This window comes from Meleagris gallopavo, chromosome 4 (genome assembly GCF_905368555.1).
Source record: "Meleagris gallopavo chromosome 4, MGAL_WU_HG_1.1, whole genome shotgun sequence".
In the NCBI taxonomy this organism is placed as follows: domain Eukaryota; kingdom Metazoa; phylum Chordata; class Aves; order Galliformes; family Phasianidae; genus Meleagris; species Meleagris gallopavo.
Window position 1 is genome coordinate 4,351,467 of NC_139407.1, and position 24,913 is coordinate 4,376,379.

Genomic DNA, 24,913 nt, shown 5'->3' on the forward strand with positions numbered 1-24,913 from the left:
AACTACTGTGAGGAAGAGGGAAAAGGAAAAGGCCTCAGGTTTCCCAGGCATTTCTGCAACGTGGTGGTGTGTGGAGGCCTGTGACACATGGCTGGGACAGAGAACTGGTATCAGATGCTGAAGGCAGTGGCTACGCTGTTGGTGGCAGCCACTTGGCCTTTGGCTTTCTGCTCTGGAGCAATGTGATGGGATTGGGAGGAACAACCCCAGCTTCCTCAGCCTGTCTTCATAGGGGAAGTGCTTCCACCCCCTGATCATCTTCGTGGCCCTCCTCTGGACCAGAGGGCCAACAGCCCCCTGTCTTTTTTGTACTGGGGGCTCCAGACCTGAACACAGTACTGCAGATGGGGCCTCACAAGAGTACAGCAGAGGGAGACAATCACCTCCCTGTCCCTGCTGGCCACCCCTCTTCCAATGGAGCCCAGGATACCATTTGCTTCCCGAGCTGCAAGAGCACACTGCTGGCTCATGTTGAGCTTTTTCATCTATCAAGACCCCCAGGTCCTTCTCCACAGGGCTGCTCTCAAGGACCGCTCCTTCCAGTCTGTTCCCCTAAAACCCTTTTTCCTTCGCAGCAGCTCAGCCCACAGAGAGGTGACAGCACTCTTCACCCAGTCGCCACGAGCTCCCCGTCGAGGGGCGGGGGCCGCTCCCGAAGCGACGCTCTTGGCTCGGCCCGGGGGAAGGGACCACCTCTGGATTTCCACCCCTGCGACAGGGAAAAGGCGATCGGGAAGCGGTATTTGCGGGAAGAGGAGCAGGCACTGCTTCGCGACAGCCCTTTCAAAAGCCCGTGCTAAATGTGACACTCCGGCGGAACGGGAGCCGCAGGAACTCCCCTCAACCCCCCCCCACCACTCACCCCGCTCTTTTCCATGGAAACTCGTAAAAAGGGGGAGGAGGAGTAGAGTTTGCTACGCAAAAGTCTCACCTTGGTCTGAAACCGTTTCAGGCGGTTCTGCAGGACCGGAGCTGCCCATCTCGGGGGAAGGGAGGAGGCAGGGAGCTCTTTAGCTACCACACACACACTTTTTTTTTTTTTTTTTTTTTTTTTTTCGCTCGATCTTATTTTATTCCAGCAGCAGCAGTGTATCTCCGCCCTCCCCCTCGCTCCCTCCCTCGCTCCCTCCCTCCCCAGGTTGATCGGCTGAAGGCGGCTTTGCGCGCTGATCCCTCCTCGGGCTTTAAAGCGGCGCCGGCCCCGCGCGGCTCGGGGCGCTCAGCGGGACGGTGCGGAGCTGCGCGGAAACTTCGCTCGGGAGAGAAACCTCAACCGCTTCCCCGGCGATCCACGTGAGGACAGGAAAACCCGGCTGAGAGATCTCAGATTAACTTTTTTTTTTTTTTTTTTGCCTCGATTTTTTTTTTTTTTTTTCCTTCTGCTTGTTTGTTTGTTTGGTCCTACTTTCATTTTGGAGCCGGTTCCCGACTGCTTGGCTGAACTTCTGCAGAGCGATGGACCTTTAAATCGCCTTCCTCTGTTTTAAGCAAACTATGGGCGCTTAAACTTTTCTCTCTCCCCCTCCCCCTCGCTCCTTCACCCCCCGCCCGCCCATGGGGCTAACGCTGCGGAGCCGCCGGCACGGGGAGCAGCACAGCAGCACCGCGCTGCTTCCCCATCCCCTCCATCGCAGCTGATCTCTCTCCTCCTCCTCCTCCTCCTCCATCACCTCGTTCTCTCTGTCCTCCGGCTTTTTGGCTGCCGGGAGCCGAGCCGCGCGTTGTTTGATTTGATCTGGCTTCTTTTGTTGTTGTCTAAATGCCGCGCACCGCTTATCTAGAGAGAGAGCACTCCGGAGATAGGGGCGGCCGGTGAACGCGCGTGTTGCTGTAGGACTATCGGGGGAGCGGATCGGCAGCAGCCCGGATCCTGACCCTGCCTCTATGAATAAGTAAGCAGGATGCTGACGATGTGCGTTAGTTGCCTGTAAGGTTGTCGTAAGTTAAAGGGGGACGGAGGAGGGGGGGGGGGGTTAGACCAGAGACAGATAGCAGAGTAGGAGCGCGGCGGGGGAGGCCCTGACACTTGGCTCTGCCGCCTCCCATCGCTCGGGCTGCGCGCTTTGCCGGAGCAGACCCCCCCACCCCCGCTCCCTTTTCTTTCCGTCCGTCCTTCTTTCTTTTCTCTCCTTCCCTCTTCCCCGCGGCAGTTCGCTGATGTACAGCCCGGATCCATCTTCCGGCAGCAGCAGCAGCAGCGGCGGCGGCGGCGGCAACAGCGGGACCGGGGGAGGCGGCGCGGCGGGGCGCGGACCGGGTGCGGAGCGGGGCGCGGGCAGCGACCGCCGCCGGGGCGGGAAGTTTGCCCGGGCTGCGCCGGAGGCGGAGGGACGCCCCGAGAACCGGCACCTCTCGGCCTGAACCCACCCCCGCGCCCAGCCACCCACACACCCGGCGGGGTGCGGGCAGGAGGGGCGGCGGAGCTCATGCTGCCTTGGGGCTACCTAGGAAGCGGCGGCTCTAGGTGCTGAAGGAAACAAACAGACCAACAAACGGAGCCCCAGCCAACTCCAAACTTGCGGTTCCTCCATCCCTTACCCTCCTTTCTCAAGCCGGCGGTGCCGCCCGCCTAACTCCGCCGCGCTCCGCGCACCGCCTCTCCGCCCGAGGGAGGATGAAAATGCTCTGCTGGCGGCTGGCGCTGTGGCTGGCCGCCTGGGCTGTCTGTGGGAAGTCGTCCTCCTGCTCTGCCCTCGATTATGACTACACTTACGATTTCACCGAAGAGGATAAAGCCGAGGCGATAGATTATAAGGATCCCTGCAAAGCCGGTAAGTGACTTCCCCGCCCGGCGCTGCTCCCCACCCCCTCCCCAGATGGTGACTTTGTCCCGGCTTCACTCCTCCGCCCGCCGAGGGGCCTCACCTGCTCCTCCCCGGGGGAGCGGGCGGGCCGGGATCCGCGTTGCCGGCCGGGCACCGCGGAAGTTGCGCGGGGCGCTTGGCGGGGCTCGGAGGCTCCGCACCGCACCGAGCGCGGCCGGGCACCCAAAGGGCGACAGACCGCTCCGCCCGTTAGCGCCCCCGGAGCGGCCCCTTCTCGCTCCCCCGCACCGCAACCTGTCGGTCCCGGCCCGGCTCTCTGCTCGTGGGGGCGGGCACGGGGCGGGCTCTGGGCGCCGGTCGCTCCGTGATGAATATTGACATCGGGGTCGGGCGGGGCGCGGGGTGCGTAGCCCCGTCCGTGAGCACCTCTGTCCGGGGAAAGCGAAGGAGCATCCGCGCTCCGTGCGCCGCTCGGGAGTCCTGTGATGAACGTGTGCTGGTTTAAGAGGTCAGCTTTCTTTCTGCCAGGTACGGTGGTTGGTCCTTCTCGCTGAGCTTAAGAACAGCCTCGCTTCCGTCTCCCGTCGATACGTTCTCACAAAACGCGGTGGTCGTCCCCAGCTCCATTGTTAAATAAGCGCCGAAGTTTTCCAGCCATCTCCTTTGCATTAATTAGTTACTTTGTATGCTGAAGACTGGTTCAGCCAAAGGTTGCGTGCGCCGTATCTGTGTGGTTTTGTTTCATTTCTTGAGGAGAATGTGGTGAACGTATATGCCAATTATGCAGACGTTGTGTTTTCCTAATCGCAAAAATAGTTTGTTCCGAAAGTGTGAACTGTTAGGTCTTCAGTGCCTGCAGCTGAGGAATGCCCCAGTTCAAAAGAGGTAGAAGCGACTGCAAACAAAACGTTGTTTTCTTCCAATTAGCGCTCACAAACAAGCGTAGCTGGTTATAATTAAGCTGAGTTTTTTTATTTTTTTTTTCCTGGTCCCTGGTTCTTCAGGAAGATTCTTAGGCATCATTTTATTTAACGAGAAGTGTATTTGTTCTACCTGCAGGGGTGGGTTTTTTTTTTTTTGTACTTCTTTCTGAGTAGTGGAAGTAATTAGAAATTGCAATATGTGACAGCGTTTTATGCTTATGTGTGAGAGAAAGATGATGGTAAGAATCTGTGGAGCACAATTAGAGTTGCCAATTCCCTGCCACCACTATTTTGTTTAGAGAAAAAGGTATATGTTTGGAAAGTTTGGCCCTTTGAAGTATTTCATGGAAGTGCTTGCTGCTGCTTCATGATGTGCTTGAGTATTACCACAATGAGAGACAGTTGGGTGCACCAGGAGTTAGCTGGATACTGTTCCTATTGGTCTTAAAAGCAATCGCTGTGAGGTTCTATATTTAGTGAACAGCCCATCCATCCATTATATATATATACATATGTATATATTTAGGATATGGTTGTTCTTCAGGGATGAAAATGTACATCACTTAGTGCTGCACGTTACATTTGTGCCATGGACCGATCGTTTTAATAAAGATGAGAAAGTTTATAAATGAAACCGATTCTCCAAGAGTATTTCCCAAAGACTTTTCCTGCTCAGCCTCTGTTAGGAGCATACCTTGGCTCAGCCAGGTCTGATCTGACCCTCTGGGATGGATGCAGGGCTGCCAGAAGTCACTTACGTTGCTCTTTTTGACCTGTTCATGCTGACAGCAGTGAGGCCTCAGCTAGAAGTGAAGTTCAGCAACTTGGCACCAGGGGAGAAACACCCAAGCTCAGGATTTTACAAAGTAATTTAAAAACTCCAGAGTCCCATGCAGATTTAAGGACCTGCTGGGATAATTTGACCTACCATAAGTAAGTAAATAAGTTCCTTTGAAACCAGCCACAACTCAGGCCCCCAAATACGCTGATGCAAGTTAGACTTGTCTTTATTTTAGAAGTTATTTGCACTCTGATTTTCTCCACTCAGTGGCATTTGCTGCTTAGTTCTTATTCCTCGAACCACACGAGTCAATGTTCATGATTTTGCAGCATTGAGCACAGCACAGAAGGCCTCAGGTCTATATCAGCTATAATCCCATATAGGTAATTACTCAGAGATTTAGTCCCAACTCTCTTGGATCAGGCTTCTTTTGTTAGACTCCTCTTTTCTCTTTTTTTTCCTTTTGTGGAAGAGCTGGAGAAACTTAGCAGAAATGGAAAGTGGCACTCTCTAACACGTTATTTATAAGTATGTTTTGTAATTGTTTTTCAGTATTCGGTGTGCATTTTAACACTTAGTGGAAAAGGGCTCATTTTGGCTAGCCTGCTTAGAATCATACTGCTTTCTGCAAGTTAAATCCCCAGAAGCAGAGTGTAATGCAGACTGCTATAGAGGCTTACAAGTACATTATCTTCCTATGCTTCCAGCTTGATGAAAACTGAAATCCTTAGATAACAGGAGTCTGATGGATGCACAGTAGGGTTAAGAGGTTTTTTTCTGGAACTGATGTTCTCAGCTGCATTAGAAAAAAAAAGCCAACAAAAAAACAGCAGCTGTTTTGCAATAAATCTACGCTCGAGTGTCAGCAATGAAGCCAGCACCTTGAGAGCCCTGGGAGCAAGGGGCTGAGGAAGAGGTGCCTGGGGAAGAGCTGTTATGATGCTGCTTAGGAGGAGCGGAGGTAAGGAAGCTGTCGACACTGAGGAGATTAACTTGATGAGCTGTGTGGCTTCCTGTGTGTTTTTCTGCAGTCCTTTAACCCAGGGATGAATTTTGGGTCACGCTACTTCTCCTTCTAACAAGTCTCCTGGCATTCTCTAACAGCGGGATGTGATGTAATGTGGTTTCAGTGCTTCTGATGTCTCAGATATTTCCTCGTGTCTCTCTGCAGGATGTTGCCCTCAGTGTTTACCATTGTGAAGTTCAAGTGTAAGGCATTCTTAGTTTATCTTCCAAGGTCTAATTTGCTGGAAGATGTGAATCTGGGAATGCCATGCTCATCTCAGTGTCAGGCTTAAAAGAATCTAGTAATATAGATTTATATATATATATATATATATATGTAATATATATACATACAGCAAGTACAACTCCAAAATTTAAAATGTTTAGTTAGATTTAAATGGGCAATGTCAAGCTTTCTCAAATTGCAGCGTCACCTATGTTTATCTCTGGATTCCTGAGATTTTACTTTTTCTGCCCTTACCACAGCCTATAATGTATTAAGAATATTGATTGAGAAATGTACGGAGTGAGATGAGCAGGAAAAGGGTTTCCCATCCTGTATTACTTATGGATAGCATGCTCTTAGTTGGTATTAAAGTTTTTAGAATGCTTTTGTTTTGCTTCTTTAGAAAAGAAAAAGAAAACAACAGAGAATGGCTGAGTGATATTCTGGTGCGATCACCCAATGAAAATACTTTTGCTGACTTGTGAGAAATTAGGAAACAAGGTTTAGCTTTGGTGTATGCCTGCATCACCAAGGTCTGTTACTCCTTCAACATTTCTTCTTGGAGATTTTTCACTTTGGAAGAAGCTACAAAGGTTTGAGGAATAGGCTCAGAGGTGAATTCCTTTATCTGTTGGTTTTCCCTGTTGTGGGCCTTGGTCGTCTCTGCACCAGAAATTGTTTTGCATTGAGGAAACTTCCCAAGAAAAGTATGTTCTTACAGTAGGTAATTTGGGTGGTGTTTTAATAGTGAGATGCATGTTTTCAGCTGTAAGTGTGCTAATATGCAGCCTGGTAATGCAAAATTTCTTGAAACATCTTGTTATACACTTGAATCTGCTGCATCATTTATATAGTGGAGATCTTTCATCTTTTTTTTTTTTTTTTTTTTTTTTCAGTCATGCCATAAATTCAGAAGGATATCTTGAGCAGTTCATACTAATATAGAGATTGTACCTCTAATGTCAGCTGCCAAACTGACAGAACTGTGGCTGTTCATGTGGCAAACACACAGCGTAGGCAGCTGAAACAGAAACAGGCTTTTTAAAATGGTCTGTCCCAAACGGCCTCCATCCTGCTGTGAATTCACTTACAGGGTAAATCAGACTACTGAAAAAGCCAGGTTTTAAGACGTATTTCATTTGTTGAGTTCTACACCATTACTTTCTCTGTGATGCTCTTTAATGTGGTATCTCAATATCTTTGAAAGATTTGTGTGAACATGAAGTTCTCCGCTTCACTGAAAAGATTATTTCAATAGTGAAACTCTGGGAAAACTATAGTAAACACATATGTTTGACTTGCTAACTTTGTGAATATCCTTCCATACCCAAAGCTCAATTTCATGTCCAGGCTGCTTTCCATAGGGATCTGTTTCTGAATATATTTCCTGAGTGTCAAACAAGTGACCTGCAAGGAGTGGTATTACACCACTGCAAAACAAGCCTAATTGACAAACCTAATTGAGCCTGGATTCAGGTCCCCCAGGCAAGCTCAGAAAACACTCGCCACACCTGGATGTCTGCCTTATGTCATTCTTATTGCCCCTCTGGAGAACAGAGTTGATAGGCTTATGACATAATTCCATTCACTTCTTTTTGGAGAGAAACGGTCGCATCTGTAGTGTGCACTATTGACAGAAGGGCTGTAAAAATTGAAGAGTCAACTTCTGGCTCTCGCAGGCACAGATGACTTTGAGGAGGAAAACAGACTTTTTTTTTTTTTTTTCCTGGATGCATTACAGTACTCTAAATTTTATAACAGTAAGTAATCTAAACAAGGGGAGAAATCTCTGTTCTTTGTTTAGATAATGTGTGCTTATCCTTAAACTCAGATTTTTATAGTCTAGCTGTAGATTCATGAAGAACAGGTTTATAGAATGCTGAAAAATGTCGTTACAAAGCATTAATTTTTTTTTTTAACTTTTTTTTTTTTTTTAACTGAAGGAAAGATAACTAAGTATACACCGGAGCAAATGTAAGCTTTGGGCTTTCAAAGCTTTCGGAAGGATGGGCAGCATTTCATAGAATTTGTCAAGCTTTTCTCTGTGTCCCTAGGGCCATCTACTGTACTTCATTCTTGTGCTAGAATTGCTTGAGTTGGAAGGGACCTTTAAACTCCCCTGCAGTGAACAGGGACACCTACATCTAGATATGTCACTCAGAGCCCCTCTTGCCTGACCTTGAATGTTTCCAGGGATGGGGCTTCCATCATTTCTCCTGGCAACCTGATCCAGTGCTTCACCATCCTTATTGTAAAAATCTTCTTCCTTACATCCAATCTAAATCTTTGGTTTGAAATCTTTGCCTCTTATTGTATCACAACAGACCCTGCTGGAATCCCCTTATTTCTTATAGCCTCCCTAGCCTGCATTATAGCAGGTCCATATCTCTCCGCCACTGAGAACTCCACATTTGGATGCAGTACTCTTGGTGTGACCTCATCAGTGCAGAGTAGAAGGGCAATATCACCTCTCTTGACCTGCTGGCCATGCTTCTTTTGCTGCAGCCCAGGATTTTTTTTTTTTTGTGATGGCAGCATTGCTGGCTTGTGTTCAACTAACATCCTCTTTGACAGGGCTGTTATCAATCCTTTTGTCTTGAACTGACTGTTGAGGTCGCCACAACTCATGTTCAAGACTTTGTGTTTGAATTTGTTGAACCTCATGAGATTCACTTGGGCCCACTGCTTGAGCCTGTCTAGGTCTTTGGACAGCATCCCGTCCCTCAGGTGTGTTGACTGCCCCACACAGCTTGGTGTCATTCTACAAACCTGGTGAAGGTGCACATTAAATCTCATTGTCAGTGTCATTGATGAAGATACTAAAGAGCACTGGTCCCAGTACTGATCCCTGAGGGCGACCACTCATGATGTAGATATCCATCTGAACACTGAACCACTTGCAACTAATTCCTTGTCCATAGATCAATCCATCCATCAAATCCATATCTTTCCGATTTGGAGAGTAGGATGTTTTGAGGGACTGTGTCAAAAGCCTTACTGAGGTCCAGATAGATGACATCAGTGATTCTGATGCAGTTAGGCCATCGTAGAAGGTCACTAGGTTGGTTGAGCAAGATTTGGCCATGGTGGAGCTGTACTGGTTATCTTTTATCACCTCTGAGTCTTTCATTAGCCTTAACACTGCTTCCAGAAGTATCTGTTCCAAGATTTTCCCCAGCACAGAGGTGACACTAACAGGTCAGTAGCTCCCTGGGTCATCCTTTCTATCCTTTTTGAAAATGGATGCAATACTGCCTTTTTTTCTTGTGACCAGGGGCTTCACCTCACTGTCATGACTTTTCACATATCATCAAAAGTGCCTTGGTGACTATATCAGCCAATTCCCTCATCTCATCTGGGAACTTATAGACTTACGGTTATTTAGGTTCCTTAGATAGTTGCAAATCTGGTCTTCGTTTACAGCAGGAGGGCCATTGCTCCACCAGTCTCTGCCTTCCAAACTATCCTCTTGAGGGATGTGCGAAGAGCAGTTGTCAGTGAAGCGTGAGCAAAAAGAGTTGAGGACCTCAGCCTTCTCCTTGTCCATTGTTACTAGCTTGCCTGTAATGGTCATTAGGAGTGGGGTTATACCTTCTTGGTCTCTCCTTTTATGATTGATGTACCTATAGAAGCCTTTCTTGTTCTTCTTTGTGCCCTTTGCCAAGTCCACTTGCAGTTGGGCCTTGGCCTTCTTGATCCCATCCCTATGCAGCATCCCTGTAATCCTCTTAGACTGTCCCTGCTTTCATTGCCTGTGCATTTTCTTCTTGCTTTCCAGTTTGACCAGCAGGTCTCAGTTCAGCAATATCTGTCTTGCTCTTGCCTTCCTTTGCTAACTTCCTCCACTTGGAGTTGGAGAGGTCTTACGCCGTAAGGAAAGCTTCCTTAAAGATCTGCAAGCTCTGCTTGCTGCCTTGTCCTTGAGGATGGTTTCCCATGTGGTGTTGACTAACTTTCTGAAAAGCTGGAAATTGGCTTCCCTAAAGTTTAGCACTGAGATTTTCCTCTTTGTCTATTCCTCAGGAGTGTGAACTCCACCACTGTGTAATTGCTACAGCTCAGGCAGCCTTCATTCCTGATGTCATCAATCAGTTCACTTGCTGGTGAGCAACAGGCCCAGTATTGCACCTCCCCTGGCAGGGCTGTAGTACAGTCTATTTCTCCCATCCGTGATCATAAACAGCCTCTGTCTTCCTCCCTACTACATCCTTTCAAAGTTACAGCCATTGGAAGTGTGACTAGAAAAACCTTTGTGTATTTTTAGTTGTCTCTTCCTACGACATTTTTCTTTGCTAGGAAAGTGCCAACTGTTGATTTGTTGATGTGTTTTAATGGATGTTCACTCTTCATATCTGCTGCTTATCTTTTACTTTTTTCAACCTCTTTCACTGTTCCTATGACAAATTTCCTTGCTTTTGGATTCCCCTTCACTGAGTGTGCTTCCTTGCTTTTTCCTGTGCTGCCTGTCCAATAGGATTCTCTTCTTTATGTACCTTTAACTTATTCCTATCTGGCCTCACCAGGATCTGATGTGAAGACTTTCCTTCCCAAACAACAGAAATACTGCAAGTACTTGAAATTTAAAGCTTGTATAAATAATAATACATCAGAAGGGACTGAGCTGGGAAGCGTGAAGGTGAAGGCCATGAGCCTATGGTGCAACCCTGAGCAGTGGCACAACCCGTGGAATGGGTGTTTGCTCTAGCAGGCTACTTTAGAGGCAGTTCTTAATTATACCAATTGCCTGTGTCATGGTTTACATGTGAAAATTCAGAGTGACTATAAACCTGTGAGCATCACATTTGAGAATGTTTGAGCACAGGTAGCTCTTACAGAGCAACAGTACTCCAGAATGTAAGTCTGTGGTTTCTCTTTCAATGTTTAAAAACAGAGAGAGGCAAGAAGCCCAAAATGCCCCCAAATCATTTCTTTTTTTCTAAAATAGCTCCTTATTTTATTTTATTTTTTTTATTTCTGTCTACAGACAAGTGGAATGTGATGCTTATGGGATGCATAGTGTGTATGTAGCCAGCTTTCATGCTGTGGTTTTCAGGAAGAGAAATAATTGAGTCGGGAGCAAATTTAATTTTAAAATAAAATAGCTGTGTTCAGCTGTGTTAGGGCTGCCCCTCTCTGTCAAGTGGCACATCTCATTAGGGGTCAAATGTTCAGAGGTTTCTGGGTTAGTATTCTTACATGCCACTGACAAAATATCAGATGTTTAGCAGCACAGTAAGGAATAGAAGCATTGGAACTCACCTAAATCACTAACATCAGAACACAGAAATGGGAAGATATTGAGTGCAAAAATTATTTTCTGTGCAGTGAGATTTGAATCTAGAAATCATCTGTTTTGGTGAATTCCTGTCATTTTCCTGCAGGAATGGAGTGGTAGAGATAGATGGCTGCATTTGAAAAGTACTAATGCTTCTTCAGCCACTTGGTGTTCCTTGGGTACTGTAATCTCTATAGTGTAGCTTAAATATCTCATCTTAGAAGTGCAGTGGCTGAGAGGAATGTATCAAAAGAGCTGTGCATGTCTGTTATGTTATTCTCATGCTGGTAGCAGTAGTTAAATGTATTCCTAGTAATAACACTAATTGCTATCAAACAAAAATAAACCCATTTTATTGGTGCCTGACATTGTAACAGATGCTCGTTAGCTACAATCCTACCTAATCATAGGTATTGTTTCACTGAAGATCTTCAACATTTCTCCTCTTCCCACAGTGAAGAAGAAAGGGCTTTGGAAAGGGCGTAACGATTCTGGAAATAGTGGCCAAGTTACAGAACTTCTCTGTGTTTCCAGATGATGAACTCAGATGTAAAGAAAATAATTTTCAATGGTTTTTACGTAATAAAAATATTCATTTTAACAGTTTATTGCTCAGCCAATTATATTTGCTTTTGGGGAGATCAGTTTTAGAACAACTCTGCGGGTGTGAGAACGTGACGATGAACTGCCCAATTTCTCCATCTGGTAAAATGTCCTTATAACAAATCTGCATACATCTTCATTTTTTACTTGAACTCGCTTTTTCCCTTATTCAACATTTCTCTTATGATTGTCCTCTGACAACAGTTTTATTTGCATATGGGTTAAACTTCATCCCTTGACAGCTGTTTTCATACTTGGAAGTGTCTATTTCATCTCTTGTAAAGGTGTGTGCACGTAGAGGTCCATTGATAAATTAGGTATTTTGTGCTCAGGCAATCTGTTTAACCCCTTTTTTTACTAAAAGCATGTTTCAGTGCAAAGTTGCCAGTGTCATTATGAGGCCATATTACCCATCGTCTAGTGATCTTCGTTTTAGTACTGGAATCTTTATGCATCTGCCAACACTTTTGTCATCATAGACAAAGATTTAGCAGCTTTTAACCACGACATTGTACAAGACTATTGATTCAGAACTAAATTCTGGAACCTTTATTCTGTTGTAATTAATGTTATATTAATATTAATACTATGTGTTGTTATTAATGTTGCTGTAATAGCATTAGGCTCTGAAAACCAATATGGATTAAACTTTCATGCATGGAAAGGAATTATTAAAACAAAACAAACCAGCCAGTACTCCCAGACAAAAAATAATAAGAATTTAAAATAGCTAAAGAGACAGGTTCATGCTGTTGTTTTATTCAGTGAAGGCTCAGTTATTGGAAAAAAAAACTATTGAAAATGGATTAAAAAGAAGTTCAACTTAGAAAATGGAGAATTATGAAGAAGGGACATGATAAACATGCAATTTAAGGAATTATACAAGAAGAATTAAAATCTAACTTTGTTAAATTCAGAATGAGACGAGGGAATTTTTTTTTTTCCCAACTTTTTTTCTAACTTTTTTTTTAGGTTGAAGTCTGTTATAGGATGTTACTGAGGCAGTGTTCAGATACGGATTTGACATTTACATAGACAGCAGGAGAATCCAAAGCTTTGATAACTGATAGTGATAACATTGTAAGTGAGTATTGTATCTCAGGCTTCAGAGTTTAAGCCAGTCTTTAGTGTCTGGAAATCAAGATGAACTCAAGTGTATGGCAAGGTTATCCTCGTTCCCCCCTCAGATTCTTGTTCCTTTCTGAAGCAGCTGGTAGTGACTGCTGTCAGACAGGACCTTGGATGTGATCCAGTGCTGCAGTTCCTTTGTTCCTAAGCCTTTCCTAAATGGTATTTCAAAAACTCAGGTCTTGTAGCATGCCTTGAAGATAAATGAAATTTGGATCTTTTGGGAAGCAAATGAATTTCAAGTCTTAGTATGACTGCAAAGGCACAGAATAATATTTCATGAAGACGAAGGTATGCAAGCACAGAAAGAAAGCTAAATTTACCTAATATGTATAGATTCTTTCCTTTAAAGTTCTCCATGTAAGTGCAGCACTTACGTGCTTGCCTTTAGACGCATGCATGCACATGCTCAACTGATTACCTAAGGAATTATCACTAAAGCATATATATGCCTGTAGAATTATCTATTAAAAGATCTTGAAAGTTGCGTATACAGGTTGTGTGGGCGCCTTTATTTGTTTTATTTTTTTTTGCTGCACTGGGAAACATGGTGTTAATCTGTGTCTTAAGCCTGATCTGAAGGCTGTTGAACTCGGTGGGAAGGTTTCCAGTTACTACAGAGATAATTTTTATAGGTAAAGAAGTAGTGAAGTGCAGAGCTGACTAATTTACTTCTGTGTGCTTGGGCCATGCCTTGCTTGTATTCATGTGCTCACATGCCTTTCACATTAGTGAGGATGGGTTTTTGCCTCAGTTTCTGCTGTTGTCATTGCTAGCGCAAGAGTATCTTGAAATCTTACATTCAGTGACCTTTATTTGTTACAAAATGCTGAAGGCATTTGAAATCGGTCTCAATATAGTTTGTAAGAACAACAACCAAACTATGTACCATTAGCTAATGTTTGACAAGCACTGAAATTCTCTTCAGCAGTTTGCAAAACCATGACTTTAGAAAGTTTCTTATCCCAGCCTATCTCAGTGGCTTGCTAGAAGGGGGAACTTGGGAAGCTAGGAGGAACAAATGAAGGAACAAATGTGCTAATTTCTTTTTTTATTTAATAAGTAGAAGAATTAACTAAATGGTAAAATAACAGCAGAAAAGTGTGTGTGTGTGTGTGTGTGTGTGTGTGTGTGTATACATTTTATATATATATATATATACATATATATATATACATATACATATATACACTTTTTTTTTTTCCAAAGCTACTTACAGTTTGAATGGATTGCAAAAGCTTTAGATTGCAGCGTTGGTGTATTATTGTGGCATAGCCTAACTCAATACAAATCTCATGTTTAACTACGCAATTCATTACTTTCATGTTTCCAAACATCTGTCTTCTTTCTAACACTGGTTCTTCAGTGTTTTGAACTTCCTTCACATCCTGAGTGGGAAATGCAGGTGGCATATGGTACTAGAGCTGTCTGAGGATGCTTGTTTGAAGAAAGTTCTTTGTTTGGCTTTAGTGACAAAATTTTCTGGAGTTATTTAGGAGAGGAAGGAAGGAGAAAAGTCTTTGCCCATCATGAAAAGGTTCTGAAACTGAACTGTTTCATGAACAAAGACCTCTTGCTCCCTGAATAGCAGTGAAAGCGGCAGGGAAGAGAAAATGTAGGAGTGCTGTTTCTTTTTTCAGTCTTTTATCTTCGTTCTTGAGGATGAAACCTTTTGACCCGTGGAATATGGATGAAAACACAGAAACCCAATTGAGACCTGTTTTCATTGATAGCACCTTTATATTGGGGGAAGCTGAATTAAATGTGAATTTGTAGCGCTGATGGATCATGGTTGCTATGTCTGCAGAAATGAAGCTTGAGTGAAGAAAAATAACGTAGGTTTCCTTTTGTTTTCTGAAAGAGAGTCAAGTATGGAGACGCCTCTTTGATCAGAAATGATGTTTATAGATGTATTCAAATTGTGAGGGAGCTGAAAACTGAAATTCTCCGAAGAGAAATACAAGCTGTTCTTTGGTGATTTAAGTCAGCAACGTGTGGAATCAGCTAAAGTTGTGGTGATTTTTCTTTTTCAACTTAGACAAAATTATTTTTTTCTTTTTAGAGAATGAAAAACAACCCATTATGCTTATTTATATTAGGTTATGGAATTTCACAGCATACACTGTGCTTTTGCTGATGCGTTCATCTAGTCATTCTAGACCTGATGATGCTACAGGTAGTCAAAGACGTTGATTGTAAATGTAAATCTTTTGTGTGTTTTATCTAATATGAACAAGTTCAAATTAAAGGCATTAAGGAAATAATCATCAGAAATTACTAGAAGCATTAACCTCTAAATGCAGAATATTGTAGAAGAATAAAAATAACTTTATCTTTGGTTAGTGCTCATGTTCTCTGGCTTGGCTTTGTTGACCTAATATGTCCTAGGTCATTCCAGTGGAGAAATCCTTTCCTCTCTTTCCAGTGAGCAGACGATGTGTCACTGAAATGAGCAAAGATCTAGATAAGATATTGAATCTACCTGCATGTGCTAAGGAAACAAATTAGCATCCCCATTCTTATGTGCTAATCAGTTCTGATTCCTTTTAGTTCTTTATGGCTGTTCTGGTACCAAGATAAACCCTGCCAACTGCTGCAAGGGAGGAGGCATTGCAGGATGTCAGGTACTGACTTGCTCCTGCACTGATAGAGTGCAGAATGCATGGCTCCTTCAGAGCATGGCCAAGCATGCACGGTACCTTTTCTTCCTCTATTCTTCATGATCACTTCTGAATTTAGTTTCCCTTCCTGGTTTTGTTTTTTTTTTGTTTTGTTTTGTTTTTCTCACCTTCCCCTTCCCCCCTTGTTCTGAAAAGTCCCAGGTACTTGTGGTCCAGGTTAGCTAGGTGCTTAGAGGAGTCATGCAGAATAGGCAGACATCACAGAAAGCAGTGTGGGTTATCTGCCAGGAGAAGACAGACAAGCAGGTAAAAACTGAGGCGTTGAACAAAAAGATTATCCTGTGCTGAGCCCTCTGCAGCTGACTGGAGATCAAACTGCTCTCTGTATTCAGCTGCTGCAGAGGCAATAACTTCTAATTAAAACAATGATAGGCATATCAGAATTCCTAGTGGTGGGCTGTTCCGACATGTTATTCAGATAAATATGGAGGAATTCTTCTCATGCAGGTCTTACATATTTACTTTTTCACTCTGCTGTGGACTGTTCAGTAGCTCTTTCACCTGTTAAAATACCATGGCTTACAAATCTAAATGGCATGCATGAAAGTTTGTTAGACTTTGTATAAGGCTTGTCCAGGGAAAGTAACTATCTTTGCTTGAGTCTTCATGCCCAGGGTAACACTGCCTTGTTTCTTGCCACGCAGTCCAGCAGGTCCTGTAAATGGGTGGTGGAAGAGTGCACCAAGAATGTGTAACTAGCCTGGGCTGTGTGCACTGCATGGTAGGAACTCTGCCCAAGATGGGGATCCACAGCAGTCGCAGAGTGTTTTTCTCCCCATATAAACTGCTCTCCTAATTGTTTTTAATCCGATTTGTGTTTCCTGACACTTTTATCGAGGAAATGAAATGCATTATGTTTATATGCTGCAACGTTTAAGGTGGAATTCTTCATCTAGACTGCAGTTCCTTTTAGGATCTCTTGGTACTTCTAGTGAGATGAATGGCATGGTGACATTCACTTCACAGAATTACAGAATGGCCAGGGTTGGAAAGGACCTCAAGGATCATGAATCTCCAACCCCCTGCCACAGGCAGGGCCACCAACCTCCACATTTCATAGCAGCCCAGGCTGCCCAGGGCCCCATCCAACCTGGCCTTGAACACCTCCATGGATGGACGGGGCATCCACAGCCTCTCTGGGCAGCTGTTCCAGCACCTCACCACTCTCTCTGGAAAGAACTTCCCCTGACATCCAACCTAAATCTTCCCTCCCTCAACTTCAAACCATTTCTCCTTGTCCTGCAGTTATCTACCCTTTCAGAGTTGATTCCCCTCCTGTTTGTAGGCTGCCTTTAGGTACTGAAAGGCTGCAATGAGGTCACCCCGCTGCCTTCTCTTCTCCAGGCTGAACAAGCCCAGCTCCCTCAGCCTGTCTTCATAGGGAGGTGCTTCAGCCCTCTGATCATCTTTGTGGCTCTCCTCCTCTCCAACAGCTCTCTGTCTTTCTTGTGCTTCAATGAGGTCAGAATTTGTACCTGAGAAAAAATTAAATGTAGGTATCTTTAAAAAAAAAAAATAAAAAAATAGTACATTATATCTGGTTGCCTCTTGCCTCCACTGTAACTAGCTTTTGTGTTGCGATGTTTTAAAATCATTGATCACTTAAAATTGGTTGCAGAAGGAGACTCATCTAAAATGTTTTTTGTTGTCATTCCTCCTCTGCAATGGGGAAATCATATAGAAATGGGATGGTGCAGCAAGGGCAAGCATAGAGGAACTGTTTTGAGTCACAAGCCAGCGTACATCATTAGGAGCACTCCTATTATCTGGAAGTCTGGTTTCCTGTCTCAGTTTCCTTGTGGGTCTAAATGAATGGCAGAAGAAATGGAACGCTTTCCTGCTTGGCCAAAACCTATGCTAAATTACTCCTTTGGCTACAAGCCATACTGTGCTCGGGGAAAAAATCCTGCAGCTCCCCCCTGAGTCTAAAGGGTACTTGCTGCACTTCCTAGTGCAACATTTAGGAAGCCTGTGTTTGCAAGGCGGGCCCAAATTGTCTGTGAAAGTTGTGTTTTGTAATTGCATTTGTTTATTTACTTGTTTTGCTATAGCGGAACGTGTAAAATTCCTCAGGAACTGTTTGAGAAACGAAGTGCGTTTGTTTCCTCCTACTGGGGAAAGGATGTTATTATGATGAAAATGATACAGTCTGCCATACAAAAATTACCAAATGCACATTTAAAATAGTAAGTGCTTTCAGACATGCATTCAGTTCAATAACTAATTTCCTGCCTTTTTTTTTTCCCAAAAGATTTACCACATCAGTTAAGATATGTGCTGAAGATCTAAATATAGTATTACTGAAGAGCATAAAAATTGTTTTCACCTGCATTTTAAAAATGAATCACACATGATGAAACATAAGTTGCAGATATTCTCTTAAGTGCTGTTTCCGTATATAACGTATCTTTTTCTATGTATAAAGCAAGATTTTTTGGAAGCACTTCAGTGGTTTTTTTATTTGTTGTATTTGGTACATTTTCACTAACAAATACATCGAAGAAGCAAAACATTCAGAATCCTATCGTAGCTCTGATTTAAATTAAAGCTGCAGCACTGAACTTTCAGTTCAGTTGTTGCCATCGACTTCTACACTATTTTCACTATGTTTGGCAAGTAAGAAATCTACAACTGACTCTAAACTAATAGATCAGAATATACACCAATTCCTGATCACTCTTCTGTATAATAGGGAAAAAAAACAGGGACAGTGTTAAACTTTTTTGCCGTGCATCCAATGTTCTTGATCCACTGGAGACAAGAAAAGCCTACCGTAGTTAGCATTCTATGTATTGCCTTTCAGAGGATTCATTCTTGAGCATCTACCCAGCTGGAAATCTTTGAAGAAGAGGACAGTAAAGGCTGAACACTGTTGGTATATTTCAACAAAATAGTATTGATAAGCTTGTGTGGTTTCCTCCTTCTTTTTTTTTTTTTTTTTTTTTCTTCCCCTTTCTCTTACTTCATCTCTTAGTTTTGTGTATCCATCGCTCAGGCTCTCCAGATTTTTAAATTAAACTTAATTGTTGTGACCACCATGGAGTACCATCAGAAAGGGTGATGTGAAACAGCACTTTTCCTGATGGAAGGGCTGCCTGCCTTTTGCCTGCATGGATGTGGTGGTGCCTGACAGGACTGATGTTGAGGCCTCTGTTGCTTTTGGTCAAGCAGGATAGCTCAGCCATGCCCATTTTTATTGCCTTTTTAAATTTGTTTGTTAATTACTATTTTTTAAGGCAGTTCTATGATCTTTAAGTCCTGATTTTTGCAAATGAAAAGCTGCAAGATTTCATTCCTGCCCATTACTTTTTTATTTTTTCCACCCAGCAATGCCATTTCACTCTTTCCATTGCCCCTACGAGTCATTTTTCTCCCAGTTATTCTTTCTCATATTTCCTCCTAATTCAGAGGAAGAGGGAGAAGAGACTCCTGTGCCTCCGTCTGCTGTTCTCAGGGGGACGCTGGTGAGATGCCAATGAATGTTCCTCAGCCTTTGCAAACAGCACAAAATATAAGATTTAAATGAGCATATGGGAGAAATGTTGGTGTGTTGCCACTGTGGCAGTGTCCACGCTTGAGAATTTGTCGTTATTTTAAAAATGTGTGAAGTATTTCCACGTAATAAGTGGAAAAAAAACATCTCTCTTAGTGGATTTTTTGAGCCCTAAGGAGGAGTTAATGGTGCAGAGGGAAGTGCTAATATGTGTGTGCATATAATATCAATGTACGTGTATGTTAAGTTTGTGTGAGAATGAGGTTCATGATAATTCCACGGATGGGCAATTAAACACAAACTTTGAATACTTGAGCTCAGTTTAGTTTTCATGTATTTTATGAGCAGAAACAACAAAATAATACTAAAAGCTAGTAATATATAATTTAATTAAAACTGCCAATCAGAGGACAGTAATAAAATTTTGCTCTTGATTGTAGACATGGAATTATTTTTTTTGCCAATGTAAACCAACTGATTGGATAGCATGCAGAATGCTGCCTTGCAGTAGATACAGTTGAGCTGGGAGAAATCTGAGTACCTGTGCTATTCATGCTTTGCTTCTTGTTGAAACAGAAATAGTCTTTATGGGAAGGGTCAAATTCAGTTTCATTATAAACCCAAGCTCCTGGTTTTACCCAAGGGTAGCTTTGGTTAAAAATCATGTTGCTAGTCATTCTATTAATTTGTTTGTATGTGTTTTTTTATTTTTATCTCATGTGGTAACTGGTAGAGAACTGTAAGCTTGATAATGCTTTCTTGTAGCAGGAAAAGAGTCCTTTGACTTTTTTTTTCCCTATATTTTTATGTGGGAGAGGCTATTCTCTCCTGCAGTTAAAGCATTGAGGTTCTTTCTGGAGGAAAAATTGAAGGTAACAAGTTCTGCTACTGCATGCACAAACAAGGCAAAATTTATCTCAGCTTTTTATCTTTGTTTTCATCCTGTCCTGTGAAGCATGGATTTGGGTCCACTATTGGATGCTTAGCTTTCAGACAGAATTCTAAGGATCTTAAGTAATATTTGGCCTAATGCTTTTCACCCATATTGCACATCATCAGATTATATAGCTGTTTAGTGTCTATATTCACTATCATATTTATCTGATGATACTGTAGGCACACTGAGTGTGCAAAGAGGATTAGCCTAACTGTGCATAGATTTGCCTGTGGATTGTTTGTTTTTGATGTCTAGAATAGAAGTAATATTAAAATGTGATATTTATTGATGCGCTCAGTGACTTTGTCAGTGCATCACAGAGTGACAGAAGTGTAATTGAGATGAAAATACTCCTTAGGAGGAATGCCTGGAGAAGTTGGTTGAAGTTTGGCCTGACTGGAGCTGTGAAGTTCCTGTTCAACAAAAGTTAACTAATTAAAAGGAAACTGAGTAATTCTAATATTATTCCTGTTATTGCTTGTATAAATTACTTTGTATTTTAATTCTTGCCCGTATGGGTAGCAGTGATAGATGATTATTATAATCATCGTTATTTTAGGTCATCAGCTTAGATTTAGCATGCTTGTTGTACTAAAGCATTAGCAAATTTTGGTTGTAAAATGTCTGCTTCTCTCATGCTACTGAAAGCGACACAATTGGTTACAGAGCGAGACTTCATCCTCTTTCAGTGAGTTCCATCAACTAAACCTGAGATGTTGGGATGTTTAACTGTAGCTGACATGAGACAGTTTGATAGGTGAGGTGTAACCTTGAAGGAGTGCATGAACTGGGGATTGTGAAGATTTTATGGAATTTGGTAATATAAATGAAAAATGGGAAATTGCTGTAATTGGTTGTTCTAGATAAAATCTTGCATGAGTGTTTGCCAGCTGTTTTACTGGCTTATAAGACAGCCTAACGTTATTGAGAGTAGTAAAATTTGCCTGGGGAACACTTTTCCCATTTGCAGATAACTTGCTTTAAAAGCTTACTGCTCTGTGTATTATGCACATTTTTCCTGGAAACAAAGCAAGTCTTTATTTTGATCCAGTTACTGTACTTGCAAAAGTAAGTTTGTGGTATAGAAGCTCATTTTGCAACAGAATGAGCCATACAGCAGCGAACTGCAAGCATATAGCACAAATGTTGATACAAGTAATAAGAACATTACGTAAGCTGCTTGGTTCTCCTGAATATATTGCTTCAAGCCTATTTCCCATAGAGAGAAAACAACTCTCTGAACTCAGTAGCTGTACCAGTTAACATTTCTGCTGCTGCTCAAGGGCTGAGTTTTGTCTTTTGTGAAGTCAGTGGGATTTGACTTAACATCCACGGGCAAATCTTTCTTGGAGCTCTGTTACATTAATAGTTTGGATGAGATGGAGTTGACTGCGAGGGAAAAATGAGCTGTTAGCCATATCTTATCCAAACACAAAACACAGTAATCTTACAATAAAAAAATGGTTAGTATTGAGCTAATATATTGATGTAATATTTTGTGAGGGGAGTGAAAGCATATTCTACAGTCACGTGCAACATACAACTGCCTTCAAAACCCCATTTTAATTTATCAGTAGGAGCATGTTTGTGTCAAATTGTCTGCCCAAAATTATAATTGCCAGCTCAGATTTTGCAGGCACTTGATGTGTATTCATTTTTGTTTTCATTTTTCTGAAGCACGCTGCTTCTGCTCTGCACACATTGCAGAGGACAGCATCTTTAACCATGTACAGTATTGCCATCATATATATGTGTGTGTATGTTTTAAAGTGACAGACGACCACACTACTGAGGTCACTTTCAGGCAACACTTCCGTGTACTCAGGTGTTGAATGCTCACCTTGGGCTGCCCAGATTATCCTAACTAGCTGGACATTCTGTTTATGGGTTAAAAAAAAAAAAAAAAAAAGCCATGCCTTTCCAGTTACTGCATGTCATGCAATGTGGCAATGGGTTCTTTCTATGTTGTATCTGTCAGCTAGGGTCTCCCTTGCCAATATGGCAGCATGGTTCTTAGCTTTCAGCAGCAGCTAGCAAAATGCACTGGGCGTCTGCCAGCGCCCAGTGCAAATGCTGACTCTGGGGATTCAGATTCCCTGGTAAACGGTGCTTAAGACGGAGCAAGAAGAAAGCACTGCAAGGTGGAGCCTGGGGGGACTCCAAGCGTTAGGCACCGTGGGAAGGCTATTTCTGTTCTTCAGCACTCAGCACTTGGGCACAGGAGTGGGGAGGACTGAGCACTGTGTGGGGACCAGCTGTAGGAGGGCAAGGAATCAGATGCAGGGGGAAAAAAGAAGCAATGTCTTTTGCTGTACAGTTGTTGAGTAATTCCTAGAGAAGCTAGCATTCATTGCAGCCAATTAACTGGTTTCTGACACAGCTAGTCATTCATTTTGCACTGCAGGGATGAGTTCTGGTACCATATTCTGAAACAGACACAGATCCCTCTTGAGTTAAATTGCTTTTCCAGATAGTTTCTAGCTCTAGCACTGCAGTTTCTTACTTTCAAATATCTGTATCTAATCTTCTGTGCTGATCCTCTTGTCTGTACTCAGGACAATATGTAGGTACTTTAATTAAAAAAAAAAAAAAACAACACAGACTTTGTCATGTACAGAACTTTTTTTTTTTTTTACATCTATTAAAATACTCAGCAGAGGTCCTTAACTAATTACAGGAGATTTGATCACCCTTCTTTTGTGGAGAAATCGCCAGATCTCAGTCTTTTTGTTTTCATGCTTCATAAATGAAGACTTGGAGAGATGAGTTTTTTTGTTTGTTTGTTTTTAATTGGGCACGCTCATTCTTGAATAGCCTGCAAAAGCTTTTATTACCCTACCAGCCCATCCCAGGCTTCTTTGCCAAGAGTGCACATCGTGGAGTCAGACTTCTGTGCACCAGCAGTCTGGAACATGACATCACCTTCAGCTTGCCTGAGACACAGGCCTGTTAATGGAAACCCCAGCAATAAAAGCTTGAACCCTGACTTCTGAATAGTCAGCTAAAGTTTCTTCAGTGTAGGTCTGACCTTTGCTTTCCATCAGTACAGCACACACTCCATAAAATAATGTCAGATAAGTAACTTTCATCTTAAAGCCGCATTTATCTCCGTGAAACAATATTGCTGTGTAGCATCTCCCCTTTATATCCAGTTCTATTATTATTATTATTATTTTCAAATGGAGCTTCCAGAGCTTGTAAGGTTGTCTCTGGTTTTGTTGGCTATATTTAGAATGTTCCTATTATGTTCTTTCTTTTATTTTCCTGTTTGTTTATGCTGGCTGGAAAAAGAAATTGAAAATTTTCAATCTCAGGTTGAAGCATAATTTGGTGTGATTGCTCAGCTTCTGATCTCACTACCAAGAATGTCTTGTTTTAGGAGCTGATAAAAAATATTTGGCTCTGTTTCACCTCAGTCACTCTTGGCAGTTCTTCATCTGCTCTTCTGGAGTTTCCATCTGCTCCTTTATTCTGCTGTTTCTTCTTTAGAGCCTAGTTCTGTACCAACAATTTCAAGGGAGTGAAAAACTCACTGATTTTTTTGAGGCTATTGGATCAGATGGCATTCTGCATCAGAATCTTCCAGTCGCTCGTCTCATTGCTACAATGGAGAATATGGCAATTCTTTGTGACTCTGAGTATTCATTTGTTCTGCTGCCCGCACAAGTACCCAGCAATTGAACCTGGCACTGTATACGTTGCTTTAAAAAAAAGCCCCACAGAACAGATCTATAAAATTAAGTCTGTCACAAGGACTGAGGAAAATTTATTTCTCTGTTGAACTTTTCAAAAGCAGGCCCTTTTATTAGAGAACAAAGCTTATGACCACGTGAAATTGGATTTGTTAAAACAGACAAACAAAAAACTTCTTGCTATTCCTTCTTCAGCAATTTACTGTGTTATTTAGGTACTTTTTTCCCCCTAATTTTCACAACTCATAATAGTGGTTATTGGTGCTGAATAATCATTTGGTCTCTACTAGTTAGCATGTCAGTTCATGGTGTTATATAGGAAAAAAAATCCATGCATGCATGACCATGTCTGCTTACTTCCATATTTTACTTTCAAATCCATTTTTTTCTTATTTTTTTTACCTTGGAATTTTTACTGAAATCACAATCAAATTCAAGCTTCCTTTATCATCTAGCTGGTGAAAATGTAATAGTTGTGTGGTGTTTGTATAATGGTAAACATTTATCACAGTGAAAAATCATGTATTGGAGACAGCTTGTCTGACTAAATGCAAAGCTTAACTATAGGATTAACGAAGGAAGAAAGTAGTGGTGAACAGATGCAGAATAAAGTGATCCATTCACCTCTTTTCTCTGAATTTTTCATTGTGGTATTTTTCATTGGTATTGTGATATAAATTTTGGTGGATGGTCTGCTGTCTGCAGTGCCATGAGTAAATTCTGTCAGGTATGGAAACCAACAGGAAGGCAGATTTCCCAAGCTGTTATTTGGAAGGAATGAATGAAATTAGATACGTTTCCTCCCTTCTTTGTAGAGAAGGTGTGGAAATGACAGATTTTTTGGAATTTCTGGGGACAAGAACTGTTGCCAAGTAAGGAAGATGTTTTTGTGGAAGGCCCTTGTAAGCTGCCTGGCTTGTGTTACAGCTTAATGTGGTGAAACTATCGGGAAGCAGAGCTTTGCTAGAAGTTCATTTACTACTTTATTTTTGCTTTTTATTTAACAGCTTGGAGAATATTTGCTGTTGGCATTCCAACAGCCAGAATTTGTCCTTTGACTTTTTTGTCTTACTTATAACTAATGAATCATTGTCCTAAATACTTTTGTTCTGACTCAGTGTGAAAATTTATGGTGGTCAGCATCAGCATTTGTAATATATTGGGTGTCATTGGATTGGAGTGTAAATCATGATAGGCACACATATATAGCACTGCCTAAAATAGACTGTTTTGTAGGTGGCAAACTAGCAGTGGAGATAGTGGGTTGTTTTTTTTTGTTTGTTTTGTTTTGTTTTTGTCTGTTTCAGTTTGTGATCATGACTAACTTTTCAGTTGGACAGTAACTGTTGATAACTTCACAATTATATTTGCCTTAAGTTCAAGAAATTTGCTATAGCAGGTAAA

General features: G+C 42.3%; 1 protein-coding gene across 3 annotated transcripts in view; it reads left to right on the top strand.

Moving 5' to 3' along the window:
* The first annotated feature begins 1,118 nt into the window (after positions 1 to 1,118).
* Positions 1,119 to 24,913, top strand: part of TLL1 (tolloid like 1) — a 132,242-nt gene continuing 108,447 nt past the window's right edge. Inside the window, exon 1 of one of the 3 annotated variants that reach the window (XM_085222038.1) lies at positions 1,119 to 2,771. In XM_085222038.1, the coding sequence (XP_085078164.1) occupies positions 2,615 to 2,771 (157 nt within the window). In that variant the 5' untranslated portion in view covers positions 1,119 to 2,614. The remainder of the gene's footprint in view (positions 2,772 to 24,913) is intronic. The other 2 variants (XM_085222039.1, XM_085222040.1) reach the window with 2 other exon arrangements.